This window comes from Octodon degus, unplaced genomic scaffold (assembly GCF_000260255.1).
Source record: "Octodon degus isolate 3935 unplaced genomic scaffold, OctDeg1.0 scaffold00050, whole genome shotgun sequence".
In the NCBI taxonomy this organism is placed as follows: domain Eukaryota; kingdom Metazoa; phylum Chordata; class Mammalia; order Rodentia; family Octodontidae; genus Octodon; species Octodon degus.
Window position 1 is genome coordinate 10817498 of NW_004524626.1, and position 15155 is coordinate 10832652.

The 15155-nt window shown below is 39.3% G+C and overlaps 2 protein-coding genes and 1 pseudogene across 2 annotated transcripts in view; 1 reads left to right on the forward strand and 2 right to left on the reverse strand.

Moving 5' to 3' along the window:
* LOC105740902 (zinc finger protein 709-like) overlaps positions 1 to 3680 on the reverse strand; it is a 13930-nt gene extending 10250 nt beyond the window's left edge. The window contains exon 1 of the mRNA XM_023716752.1: positions 3573 to 3680. Coding sequence (XP_023572520.1) covers positions 3573 to 3575 — 3 coding nt within the window. The 5' untranslated portion in view covers positions 3576 to 3680. The remainder of the gene's footprint in view (positions 1 to 3572) is intronic.
* Positions 3681 to 7758: 4078 nt separating this feature from the next.
* On the forward strand, positions 7759 to 7849 carry LOC111817189 (annotated as a pseudogene).
* A 2415-nt stretch (positions 7850 to 10264) lies between these two features.
* Positions 10265 to 13005, reverse strand: LOC101580486 (zinc finger protein 709). Its single transcript, XM_012515133.2, is given in 4 exon segments — positions 10265 to 11253; positions 11500 to 12011; positions 12610 to 12670; positions 12870 to 13005. Coding segments are annotated over 4 exon segments (1521 nt in total). The 3' UTR covers positions 10265 to 10441.
* Between the last annotated feature and the right edge of the window lie 2150 nt (positions 13006 to 15155).

Consider the following 15155-nt stretch of genomic DNA (forward strand, 5'->3'; position numbering starts at 1 on the left):
CTTGACAATAAAATGCGTAACAACCACTGTTAATTTGCTATTCTTGTTTTGAAAATCTTTACCATTATGTACTATTGTTTGTTACTATTTGTTTCTGCTCTTACTCTTCAAAATAAAATAAAATTTAAATATATATATATATATATGAACTAAAGGAACTAAAAGGCAGAGAATGACAATTCTCTTTCCCAAGAAATGGAACCCTTCCCTTCTTCTCCCCTCCATCTCTCTCTCTCTCTCACCCTTTACACACAAACACACACACCTCTACTGCTTCCTTTCTCACTAGGAATCTGGTATAGATGGATTCCAGAAAGCAATTAAAAACAAAGAAAACAGGAAAAAAAAATCTTTCTTTTACACTGTCATGGGTTCCATTCCCAGCACTACAAAAGAAAAAAGGAAAAAGTCCCTTTCTTCACAGATGACAGGATTGTCTAGGTAGAAAATAGCAAAGAACCAATATAAAAATGACTAGACCTAGTAAAGATACTGTAGTGAGGACACTGAACAGCAAATTAAGAACAAAAGCAATGAACAATGGGATTTGGAATTAAAAACCCAGCACCAGAGATAAAGAATTAAAACTCCAACGGGAGGGAGGGAAGGGAAAAGGGATGAAAATAAGGAACTGGGATGTGTTATGCTGAAGCCGGAAACTGACCCTATGTGGGAGGGCGGGAGGTGGCCTCATGGCCTTTGCAGTCGAGCTACCTCAGTCTTAAGAAAAACATCCAGCCTGGACATTGTTGTTTTCGGGTCGTTCTCCATGGTCCACCACCTAACCTCGGCTATCTCTAAATCCTCTCACTGCTTTCTCCCAGGGACCACCAAGAGACCAACAAATCCCTCCATTATGCGGATGTACCAACCCTACACAGGAAGGCTAAGACTAAGTATTACACTTACAAAATGGGGGAGATTTAAGGGACAGGTGGAGGAGAAGAAAAGGAAAGGGAATAAGAAAAGGAAGGAAGATACGCACACGCGCCAATTTCCCACAAGGAATGTAAACATTATGTACTAGACACATGTACTAACACAATTTTTTAAATAATTTAAAATTTGTTAAAAGTCAAGCATCACTTATATAACATGCACACACAAAAGAAACAAAATAGCCACTATCTTAGTGGGGCAGTCTATCAAAATACATCACACTGAGTAATTTATAAACAACGGAAATGTAGTCTAGAACTAAGAAGTCCAAAATTAAGGCACCACTACACATGGCACCTGTTAGCACTGTATCTATGAGTTCTGGGACAGCAAATTCTTCCAACCATCCTTTGATCCTGGGTTTTTTGTTGTTGCTTTTGTTGTTGTTTTGGTACACATTTGCAGTACAGTAGTCTTGCTATTTTGCAGTCTGACTTTCGCAGACTCACTGTTTCGCAGGTTTTAAAAATACATTAATCTACTGAGTTCAATCCTCGGTTCCACAAAAAAAAAAAAATACATTAATCTAAATTATTTATCTTGGATTTTTTGCTATATTGCAAGATTCTGAAGTACCGTACAGTATACATGTTAAAATTACACAGGTTTATAAGTTTAGAAAATAGGTAATGTTAGAAGTGTTTTTAAAAGTGTTGGAAAAAAATAAAAAAATAAAAAAAAAATAAAAGTGTTGGAAAGATTTATAAGACTGTGGGAAGAGTTTATAAAGCCTTAAAATATATATAAATACTAAAATAAATATCATGTCACTACTTCGCTGATTTCCACTGATCACAGGGTTGTCTGGAACGAAACCTCCCCAATAAGTAAGGGAACACTGTACAGACTTATGTTTCTTCTGTGGAGTTTGCATGTGAGGACACAGAGAGAAGGCGCTGTCTTGGAAACAAAACCTCACTGGTCTCCTTCAGGACAGTAACCCCTCTAGTGGAGGACCTGCACTCATAGCCCAATCGCATCATTAGGCCTGGGTTCCATTCCCCATGGCTGCTAAAATAAGCACAATAAACTATAACCTTCAGAATCAAAATTTACATGAAAACGAAAATGGTCCAAAACGACCAAAATAATGTCCTTGAAACAAGGTAACACTGACCGGACCTGACTATAAGACTCATGTGAAGCTACAGATATGGAGATAGGGCAATATTTGCAAACTAGACAAATATCCATGGAAAGAAACCACAAATCCAATCATGTAACTCAATGGAAAAGTGGTCATTTCAACAAAGGATGCTAAAAAGCCCAGCTATCCAGATGGTAATGACTTAAACACAGATCTCACAACTTTCACAAAATTAACTCAAAACAGATCACAATATAAAAATCACAATATAAGGTACAAAATTCAAAATCTGAAGAATGTAATGCAGGAGACAATTTAAATGTTCTTCGGTTTTGCAATGAGGTGAGATACAACACCAGAAGTATGATCCATAAATCAGAAAAGTTATGAATTCAATTTATGTAAAATTTTGTTTTACCAAGGACTGTTAAAAGAAAGAAAACACATACCATAGACCAGGACAAAACTTAGGCAAATGGCACATCTGATAAAATAGGGTTTTTTTGTTTTGTTTTTTGTCTTGTGATAGGCAGGATTTTAACCCAGGACCTTTACACCGAGCTATATCTCCAGACTTTTTTTATTTTTTGAGGCCATGTCTCGCTAAGTTGCCTGGGTTACAATTTACAATCCTCCTGCCTCAGCCTCTCAGAGTGCGGGATGACAGATGTGTACCACCACGTCCAGCTTCATTCAGTTACTTTTAAAATAAAAATAGTAAGAAGTAGTAGCAGGTGGCGTTAGGATTTGATGTCCTCCTGAGTCACGAGCCTTTGGAGAGGCCTGAGAACCTAACAGATCTTTGGTAGCAAAGGTAAAATTGGATTAAAGATGTTAAAAAATTTTTTAAAAATCATAAATAAGAAAATACTCGATATTTTAAGAATCTAGCAAACTCATCAAATTCAGTATTTGTGTATACACATGGAAAGCATTTCTATTTAATAGCAAACCATAAAAGCACGAGTCTATGTCACTCAGACAATAAAGATGTCATTTCGCGACTCACGATAAATCACTTAGTAAACAGTTAATCATATCTCAATATCTGTAGATGCTGCCAACCCCTATCCCAAGTGATTTAGTATAAATCCATAAGCCCAGAAAAAAGGAAACAGTGCCACAAAATAAAAATACACTGCGCGAGTTCGACGTCTACAGTGATGGTTGTACAGCTGATAATCAGTAGTTTGGGAATACGGGGAGGGATCCGAAATTTGCAGATTAACAGCAGTCTATTAAACGTAGGCTGAGAAAATGGGTCGTAGATTTGGGCCGTTTCCCATAAATGTGAGACTCAAAAAACCAGGCTCCGGCCCACAATTTTTCAGGGTAGAACCCTGCCCCACAGCCGGGGTCCCCCTGCCCTCCCGCCGCCGCCGCCGCCGCCGCCGCCGCCGCCGCCCGGAGGGCTCCAAAACCGCCCGAGGCGCCGCGCAGGACCCAACTGCCGGAGCGGGCCGCGGACCCCGAGCGCCAGACCCCGCCACAGCCGGTTCAACCGGACCCCGTGCCCCCTCCTCGAGACCCCTCGCCCCAGAATCACCATTGCGTAGCTTTCGAGGGCTCTGGGGTCCCCCCTTCGGCTACCAGGCTCAGAATGCGACCAACGCCGCAGCAAAGCCACCTCGGTGGCTGGAGCACCGTAACACGTTTCCCAACGCGCTACCGGAAGACGCAGCGAACCTCACATCCGCTTACCCAGCGGCCCCTTCGCCTTCCTTTCCGGCGGCGCGCCTGATTGGACAGTTCCCACAGTTGGTCCCGCCCCTCTCGGAATAAATGACAGCGAAGTGGGGCGTGACCCTCGGTTTGGCTGCCTACCGCCTGCTGTTACTTCCATTTAAGTAGAATTTTTGCACTACAGAGGAACCCACCCTGGAGTCCCCCTCCCCGTGGTTCCTTCGGAAAAAAAGCGGGGGAGGGGACAGGCAGATGTGCGCAGAGACTGGCAAATTCCATTTTTACTTGGGAGGGAGCACCCAGCCTGGGTGTTTTGATTCCCTTCCAACCAAGAAGTTATATGCTTTATAAATTTGTGAAGCACGGTATTTATACAGGAAAAACAATTTTTTTTCTTGTGCTTTTCTTTATAGATGGAAGCCATAGCCTTGCGCATACTAAGCAAACATTGTACAGCAGCCCTGGAAGCAGTTTTCTAGTTGATAATTTATAATAATTGATAGTTTTTGAAAGTGGCCCTACCATTTCTGACTTTGAAATGTAAATGGCTGTGATGTCGCTAAGGCAAAATGAATTCCTATATCACTGATATAAGAAAAAAATGCAAATTTGCATGTACATTGAAGGTCAATATGCTTAAGAAATTGGATCGAAACTCCTAATGCATTTTATTTTTTTTTAAATCTTGTATTTATTCTAACTCAGAGTGACCATCCTGCCTCAGCCTCCCCAGCGTTGGGATTACAAGATGTGCCACCACGCCTGGTTTCAGTGGCTGGCTGGTACAGCATTTGGTACTGGGTATCAAACCAGGGTCCTTGTGCTTGCCAGGCAGGCGCTTAGACCGCAGAGCTCTCTCTCCAGCCCTGTAATGCATTTTTATTGGAACATGTTTGATAAAATGTAACATACACATTTTACAGTTCAGCATTATATTCAATTACACTTAAAATCATAGCCAGTTTCAGAACATTTTCATCAGGTGACCTAAACAAGCCTTGTACTCGTAGCTGTCACCTCTGTATCCTATTTCCTTCAGGAAACCACCCCCCCATCACTCCTAATCTATGTCCAATCTAGAGAAAGTGACTTACTCTGAACTTTTATATAAAGGGGATTAGATAATCTGTGCTGCATGGATTACTTTATTCATTTTACAATTTGTTTCAAGGGACATCTATGTTATAACAGATAATCCCTATTTTGGTTTATTTCCATAACAAATAATAGGACCGGCCAGATAGCTCAGTAGATTAAAGCATCTGCAGACACTTTAGGCAGACACAGTAGCTCGGGTTTCAATCCCTGGCCTGCCATGCCCACCCTGAGATGGCAACTGAGACTGGGCATGGTGGCGCGTGCCTGTAATCCCACCACTTGGGAGGCTGAAAACAGAAGGATCACTACAAGTCTGATCTGTGTAGTGAGACCTTGTCGACCCTGTACTAAATACATAAAAGAAGAACAAATAATATTCTATTGTACGGATACCGCATATTGTCTGTCCCATCGACCATTACTGAACATGCGCTTTATTTGCTACTTTTGAACATTGTGAGCTGTTGCAATTCATATGGACATATGAGGGGGCCAGGGAGATGGCTCAGTGGAATAAGCGCTTCCCTGGCAAGCACAAGGGCCTGAGTTCAATCCCTGGTTCCACTGGAAAAAAAAAAAAAAAAAAAAAAGCATATGGACATATGATTACATTTATTTTGACCCCATCATTCAAGACCAGCCTGGAAAACATGGGTAAACCTCATCTCTTAAGAAACCGAGAGTGTGAGGATTCTCCTGTCTCTTTTCCAGCAGTCCTCCAGTGCCCGCAATAAAAGTCTCTTTTTATCTTTAAAATAGAAACTAAGAATGAAAAGATGGAGTCTCCAAGCCATAAAAATAACCAAAATGGGCCTCTACTCATAAATGTGATTGACTAGTTTCTTGCAATTGATTTATTTCAACTCTAGACAAATTTATCTCTTCTTCCTAAATTTTTTTTATGTATTTGGTACAATATAGGGTCTCACTATACAGCTCAGACTCATAGTGATCCTCCTGTTTTCAGACTCCCCAGCGCTGGGATTACAGGTGTGCACAACCACACCTGGTCTCCATGGCGGTGCTTAGTCCACTGAGCAATCTCGCTGGCCCTAGAGAACTACTTAATTGCCAGTGGCACAATTAAGTTCACTTCAAACCATTCTATAAAGAAACACTTCATTTCAATAGCAATGAAATCATCAAACAAAAGCTCAAATCCAAAAAAGTTCTTTTCAATACCCTATTACTAGGGGCCGGGGAGATGGCTCAGTAGAATAAGCGCTTGCCTGCAAGCACAAGGGCCTGAGTTCAATCCCCGGTTCCAGGGAAAAAAAAAAACTATTACTAGGGTTTGCCAGTTAGCTCAGTTGTTTAAGTGCCTGTATGGACAAACCCAGTCAGGCACAGGGGACTGCAGTTCAATCCCCAGCTCCACATGACACACCAGACCCACCCTTAAGGCAGCCTGAGCCAGCAAAAAAAAAAAAAAAAAAAAAAAAATCCTTCCCCAGTACTGAAAAAATTAATAATTACTGATGCTCCCCATTTAATGGTCACTGGTCCTTCTATGATTGTTTTAAGTACTGTGAATGACTGAGAAGTTGGCTTATGAAAAAAAAATTACATATATTAAGAAAATATTTCCCCCAGGGAAAACAATACCCAATCTTATATGCACCCAGTAATGATATTAAGTGGGCATATACAATGGTTGACAAAATTATAAGCTTAAATCTGAAAATCTATAATCATGATAGATTATTTTTACCATAGTTTTATGGGACATGAACAGGACAATGATGGATAGTATACAAATTATTTAATAACAGGCAAATATCCCTAGGAAACATCTATAGAAACTGACAAAGACACGCACAGTTTTAAATTACATACAATGAAAGAAAATGGAAAGCAGGACATTCAATAGTGACAGGAAACACTAACAGCCTGCTTGGTATAAAGCAGAGGCTCATTCTTACACTGTGGCCGGATCAGTGTGTCCGCTGCACCCTTACATAGTGGGACAAACTCTCACATTGTCCTTTCTGACTACACACTCCAGCTATCATGGAGGAATCAGAAACACATAATATGACAGCATTAACAAAACAAAGTGCTTACTACAGAAGTGAATACGCCAAGGAATCAAGTATACCAAGGGATATTCTCAACCTCAAGTGTCCACATTCACCATCTCATGGGCATACTAATGTCTCTGGGAAAATCCAAGCCACAAAAGATGTCTGAGTGGAACTTGTGGAGCCATGCAGCTGTGTGCATTTGAGGAAGGGGTATGCTTTGCAAAAGGCAGTTAAGCAGTTCTATCTTTGGGCCACACCTCACAGAAGGCTTTCATACAAACGGGAAGGGAATAGCCTACTCTAGAACTCAGCTATATGGTACAGTTTACTGCTTCTAAGGTTTAAACCTGTGCAGCATGTTACTGAACACTGTAGACAATTATAATACCGTGGTAAATGTATTAAATATATCAAATCTTAGAAAAAGGTACAATAAAAATACAATATAAAAGATAAAAATGGTTCACCTGTACAGGATACTGCCCATGAATGCAATTTGCAGGACTGGAAGCCACTATGAATAAGTCAATAAGTGTTAACTGAACTGAAGGCCTAGGACATTTGTTTAAATTACAATTGACTTTCAACACTACACACATAGACTACACTAAATTTATAAGAAAAAATTTCCTTTCAATACATTAATCTAAAAAAAAAAAAATACATTAATCTAGGGGCCAGGGAGATGGCTCAGTAGAATAAGTGCTTGCATGGCAACCACAAGGGTCTGAGTTCAACCCCCAGTTCTGCCAAAGAAATAAAAAATAAATTAATCTTAGCTGTATAATCTTTACTTCATAAACTTAATTTTTCCAGAACCATGATATGCAAGAGCTCTACCATTGAGCTACACAGCCTCTCACTAAAAGTTTTCTTTAAACTTTTTTACTCATGTGTAGAAACACTTAGCTTAAAATACAAACAAAAGACCATTTGTGGTTTATAAACATAATGACTGGGTTTTCACAGTTTTATGAGATGTGCCTTCCTGTAACATTAGCACATAACTCGTCTGCCATGAAAAAAGAGAAAATACAAACATATTATACAGCTGTACAAAACTACTTTATGTCCTCATTCTATAGTTTTTCTATTTTTATTATTTTTCAATTTTAGGGCTTTTTAAGACCTTTTTACTAAAAATCAGCACACAAACACATAAGCCTAGGCCAACATAGGATGACCAATATCACCATCTCCCTTGGCTACATCTCATCCCAAGGAATGGTCTTCAGGGGCAATAATGCAGATGGATTTGTCATTTCAAAGATAATGATGCATTCCCATGAGGTGTCTCTGGAAAGACCTGCCTGATGTTGCTCAACCTTTTGTTGTTGTCTTTTCTGAGACAGGGTCTCATTATGCAGTTCTGGCCGGCCTGAACTTACAACGATCCTCCTGCTTCAGCCTCCCAAGTACTGGGATTACAGAATTGTACCACACACACCTCAGCTGTTCAATTTTTGAACAGTAGGAGCACATTCTCAACTAATGATATAAAATGATAGTAAGTAAATACACGATAATTTATTACCAAATCCTATATGTAGTTGTATGTGCTCTATTTTATACAACTGGCAGTACAGGTTTGTTTCTAGCAGCAGCATCTCAAATATATATGATGCACCATGACATGGCAATGGCTACTATATCATTAGGCAGTGTTTCAGGTACATTAAAATCTCACAAGACCTTGTTGCATATGTCCACTACTCATGAGTGAAATGTTAAGCAATGTGTGTCTATACTCTTCACTGGCAGGGCAAAGCATCAAGAAAATGAGGTAGGGGCTGGTGAGATGGCTCAGTGGTCTAAAGCACCTACTTAGAACAAGCTTAGCAAAACACAGGGACCGCGGTTCAATCCCCCAGCACCACATGCCAGCCAGCCCCACCAGCCCCGCCCGCCCCCTGCTGGGCTGAGCTGGCCACACACACACACACACACACACACACAAATAAATAAATAAATAAAATTTTAAAAAAAAGAAAATGAGGTAGAAGTACTCATCCGCAGGAGCTTACAGTGGCAACAACATCTAACTCCTTTCTTAGCTTCTATCTTCTGTATCTCATACAAGTAGACTATCAGCAAATGTTAACATGGAACCGTATGGGATGGACTGTAGAAAACATAACTCACAATGCTACCCACATTAAGACGCTCTAAGAATGCCATGTCCAACTATGAATTAGATTGTACTATCAGGGTCTCTGTTTAATGTGAGGTCTATTTTACAAAGCACAGTGAGAAGGTATGACAAAACAACAGCAAAAGATGAAAAGCACAATTCAAGCATCAGCATACATCAATATAAAGTCTGCATACTCACAAATCTATAAAATTATTAATATAGAAAACTGAACAACACTTCTCGGCCCTCTCCAAAGAAAAGCTTCTTGCAAACAGAAAGAATCTATAGCCTGGGCATGGTAGTGCACTGCTGTGATCCTCAACACTCAGGAGACTGAAGCAGAACTGTTGCAAAGTTAAGGCCAGCCTGGGCCATAGAGTAAGTTCAAGGCCAGCCTGAACTACACAGTGGTGAGACCACTTTCTCAACCTACACCACCCCAAATGTATATAATTCATAAGGAATATCTATTATCTGCCACACAAAGCCAGTAGCAATACTCATTCCAAATCATTATTCAATGGTTCCTTATTCAAAGAACAATTTAAAAACCATATAAAAATATTAAGAATTTCATATCAGAGACACACTTAGGTTCACTCATGAACTCAACAGACTTCAACAGACTTTCTTTCAAGCAAAAGAGAAAATTGTACTATTTCATGAAAAGCACTACCTATTAAATAGGTGTACTACTCTTTAACCAGGGCTTACAAAATTATCTCACCTCAATGTTCATCTGCCAAAGTAATAAATACAAATTTGTAGTTCAAGGACACATTTTAAGAATAAACTGATAAAATGTTAAGTTTCATGGTATTTCTTTCATGATGTAAACTTCCCATATTGTCTACATTTGTAAGATTTCTCACCAGTGGGAGTCCTCATGTGAGACTAAAGTTTCACATGGTATCACTTGACTATATGATAAGATGGAAACTTTTCCATTATTTTTTGCTTTTATAGATTTTCCATTCATGTGCCTTCTCCCTTGTTTTGCAGGGATGTGGACCACTGAAGACTTTCCTGCACTGCTTACACTGAGTAAGATGCTTTCCAGTGTGAGCCTGTTTATGTTTTACAAACAGGTAAAGGATTTTACACAATCTTTATGCTGTAGGATTTTTCTCCATGTACATTCTCAATGCATCCTCAAAGAGATGTATGATCAATAAAAACTTTTTGATAGTGCTTATGGTCACATGACTGCTCTCTATTCTGAATTTTTTCTGTATTCTTCCAATATTCACACTTGGAGAATTGAAAGTTTCCTTTGTACTTAATTTATGTTGTTCCGGTGTGAAAGAATAAACCAGGGACTGTATGCACACTAGTCAAGGCCTCTAGTGCTGAGCTACCTTTGCAGGCCCTCCCATATTTTATATTCACAGGGTTTCTTTACAGTAAAAGTCCTGCCCTATCTTCAAAGAGCAATGAGACATCAGAAAGCTTTACATTTTTTTTATATTCAAATGGTTATTGTCCATTATGAGTTCTTCCATGTATTCGAAAGGAACGGGAACACTTGAATGCTTTACCACATTGTTGACATTCATAGGGTTTCTCCCCAGTATGAGTTCTTTCATGGATTCGAAATGAACGAGAGCAACTGAAGGCTTTATGACATTGCTGACATTCATAGGGTTTCACTCCTGTATGAGTCCTTTCATGCATTCGAACAGAACTGGAACAGCTAAAGGCCTTCCCACACTGCTTACATTCATAGGGCTTCTCTCCAGTGTGAGTCCTTTCATGTATCCGAATAGAACTAGAACAACTAAAGGCTTTCCCACACTGTTTACATTCATAGGGTTTCTCTCCAGTGTGGGTCCTTTCATGCATTCGAAAGGAACTAGAACAACTGAAGGCTTTCCCACACTGCTTACATTCATAAGGTTTCTCTCCAGTGTGTGTTCTTTCATGCATTCGAAAGGAACTAGAAAAACTGAAGGCTTTCCCACACTGTTTACATTCATAGGGTTTCTCTCCAGTGTGAATTCTTTCATGCATTCGAAAAGAGCTAGAACAACTGAAGGCTTTGCCACACTGTTTACACTCATAGGGCTTCTCTCCAGTGTGAGTTCTTTCATGGATTCGAACAGAACTTGAACAACTGAAGGCCTTCCCGCATTGCTTACATTCATGAGGTTTTTCACCAGTGTGAGTTCTTTCATGCATTCTAAAAGAACTGGAGCAACTGAAGGCTTTTCCACATTGCTTACATTCATAGGGCTTCTCTCCAGTGTGAGTTCTCTCATGAATTTGAAATGAACTGGGACAATCAAAGGCTTTGCCACATTCCTTACACTTATAAGGCCCATTTCCAGTATGCATAATCATGTGTCTTCTGTAGCTTGGAAGAGAAATGAATGCTTTTCCACATTCCTTGCAATCATATGGTTTCTCCCCAGTATGAATTCTTTCATGCTTTCGAAAGGAACTAGGAAAACTGAAAGCTTTGCCACATTTTCTACATTTATAAGGTTTTTCACCAGTATGAATCCTTTCATGACTTCGAAAAGATGTTGGACAACTAAGAGCCTTACCACATTGCTTACACTGATAGGGTTTCTCTCCAGTGTGAGTTCTTTCATGTATTTGAAAAGTTTGGTAATACCTAAAGGCTTTTCCACATTGTTTACATTCATAGGGTTTCTCTCCAGAGTGAGTTCTTTCATGGTTTCGAAATGAACTTGGATGACTAAAAGTCTTCCCACATTCTTTACATTTATATGGTTTCTCTCCTGTGTGCATCCTCATGTGTCCTCGAAAAGTTGTGTGATAAATGAAGGCTTTGCCACACTCCTTACATTCATATGGTTTCTCTCCAGTGTGAGTCCTTTCATGTATCTGATAGGAACTGGGCCAACTGAAAGCTTTCCCACATTCCTTACATTTATAGGGCTTCTCTCCAGTGTGAGTTCTTTCATGTATTCGAAATGAACTTCGAAAACTGAATGTTTTCCCACATTCTTTACATTCATATAACTTCTCTCCATATTTGTGGCACTCATAAGGTTGGCATCCATTATGAGATTTCATGTGTCTGTTAAGGGATGAGTGACACATATAGACTTTTCCACACACACTACACTCATAGGGTTTTGCTCCAGGAAGAGTTTTCTTGTTCCATTTAAGATCTAGAACCTGGCTGACAGTTTCCCTAAACTGACCTTCTTTCTTTTCACCAACTCTTTCTTCTATATGATCTCTGTAAAATATAAGAAATACATTATTAGTGGCTTTTTTGATGATTTAATAATTATTAACGACTATTAAATATTTCAGAATTTTTTCACAATTATTAATAAGTAACAGAATTACAGAACTGGAACAGCTAAAGGCCTTCCCACACTGCTTTACTATTTTCATGGAGCAAGTATGTAAATGAATGCTCTAGATTAGTGTCTGACCATAGCTATTACCAAAACAGTGAAAGTTGTAATATGTAGTTTCTTAATATTCTTTAGAAGTTCATTATTTTTCAAATACTGGATACCTATGCCATTGAAAAACTTGGTGAAAATTTTTCTAGACATATATAAGTAAGAAACTGGATTTGTTCTGTTTAATTGCTTTTTAAAATTTCATGACACACTAAGATTTTCTCATGGGGCACTACCTTTTTTGTACATCAAACTCACCTTAGGTTTTTTCCCTGGTTTTTGTGATTATCTTCAATGCTGTGGTCATCCCAACTTTCCTCTAAAATGCAAATCCAAAAGAGTCATTTTAGGATAATGTGAAATTATGAAAATACTACAGTCTAGGTCTGTCATGTACTGACAGCCTGCCAATTCTACTTACTAAGGCATGCCCTTTCCATGATGTAAACCTTAAAACCTCATTAATGAGCAAAACATACTTGTTCTCTAATTGAGTACAGAAATGATTTTGTTCTCACCTATAGAAGCCAAGTTAATGAAGGTTTCCTGCATCACATCTCTGTAGAGCTCCTTTTGGGAAGGATCCAGCAAGGCCCACTCCTCCTGGGTAAAATTCACAGCCACATCCTCAAAGAACACTGAGTCCTAGAACATCACATACATATACATGTAAAGGAAGATGGGTCACACTGATAAAAACTTTGAACCTACACACAACCTATTAAGAAATTCAGGGCTGGTGAGATGGCTCAGTGGTCTAAAGCACCTACTTAGAATAAGCTAAGCTAAGCAAAGCACAGGGACCGTGGTTCAATCCCCCAGCACCACATGCCAGCCAGCCCCATCCCCTGGTGGGCTGAGCTGGCCACACACACACACAAAATAAATAAATAAATAAATAAATAAATAAATAGAAATTCACATACGATTCTACAGTCTCCAAATATTTATTCTATAACATGGTTATCAGAAATCTACTTCTCCATTTAATATTTTTTCTTTCCTTTTTCCTTTGCAAGTGACTCTATAGAATAGGACCAGGGAGATGGCTCAGTAGAATAAGCGCCTGGCAAGCACAAGGGCCTGAGTTCAATTCCCAGTTAAAAAAAAAAAAAGTGACTCTGTAGAGAGAACACCCCTCAATCACCCTAATGGTTTAAGAACCTGCAGCGCCGTGTATTATGAGGTTGCACAATGGTTCCCATCCCATCAGCCTACAGATAGAAGAGCTAAGCAAGTACAATCTCTAGATACCAGGCAAACTGTATTAGTTGAACTTTCAAATTATCTCCTGATATGTTATTATCTCTTCCTTTTCATTAAAAATGTGAAAGATTATATATCTTTGTACAAAAAGAAAATGATGTATCCTTGAAAAAGTATACAATTTGCAACAAACTTGATTAAGACTGTAAGGGTTATATTAAGTGAAAAATCTACACAAGAATAGACCAGTACTACACATTCTCTCTCATATGTGGAAGCTAAAACATGTCTTGAATTTAGAACAGTGATTACCAGAGGTCAGAAGAGTGTGTATGGATGTGGGGGGAGAAAGCGATGGATACAGTGACGTTGGACTTGACCAGTGTATAGTGCATATATGTGCTGAAATATCACACTAAACCTTATGACTATGGGGTAAAAATACATTTTAATTGAAAAAGAAATATTTCTCTGCCCATATCTATTTGCTCACAGATATAATACCTGAATAGAAGTAAATTATTTCTGCTTCTATTCTGATTACTTCATAATTTATTGCACTTCAATGATAGGTACAAAGCATCTCAGAGAATTCTATACAACTTAAACAAATACTTCTACTTAGGGATAAGCAATTCCTTCTCAAAAAAAAAAAAAAAAAAAAACCTTTTAGCTCCTGCCTCACCATATACCGTATCACTAAGCATTCCAAGAAACTGAGGCACATCTGTATGAGGCCTTAATCTATAAATATATACTAAAGAACTGCACACATTTTTTTCACTCCCCCAATTCCAAGTGTGAGCCTATGGAAGACCAACTTCCAGCAGACTATGCTCCCCAAAAGGACTGTAGATCCTCAGGGCTAGTCACAGTAAACTGACTGAGTCAAAATATTCTTTTTAAATAAGTATTTATCTTAACTTGTGCATATGATATACATCACAGACTCAGCTGTTCTTTTGGTTCCCATCCCATCTTACACAGCTAGGGAGCTGCATAGAAGGTAGAAGACAAGCAAAAGAAAACACACATAGGAGCTCTCTACGACCTCTGTACTCACAAGCCTCAAGATTGCTTCCTCCCAATGTGTAGCACATGTAAGATTGACCATAAGGTACTAGAGAAGCTGTTTCCCTAAGACTCTTCAGTGTAGCCCAAGCACCACTGACTTTCAGGAATGGGTCACGAATTATTTTGCAAGGAGGTTCACTAAAATCCACACTTTTTTTTTTTTTTTTTTTTTTTGGCAGAACCAGGGATTGAACTCAGGCCCTTGCCAGGAAAGCACTTATTCTACTGAGCCATCTCCCAGGCCCCTAAAATCCGCATTTGTTTGATGGTGAATGATACAGTTTGGACCATAAATGTCTCCCAAAGACCCCAGTGTTGAAGCTTTGGTGCCCACTAGGTGGCACTACTTGGCAGTAACAGAACCCATAGAATTGCTATTTTACCTTCTTTTCTCATTAAGATGAAAAAAAAGAAGAAACTGTCGGGGCTGGTGAGATGGCTCAGTGGTCTGAAGCACCTACTTAGAACAAGCTAAGCACAGGGACCACGGTTCAATCCCCCAGCACCACATGCCAGCCAGCCCC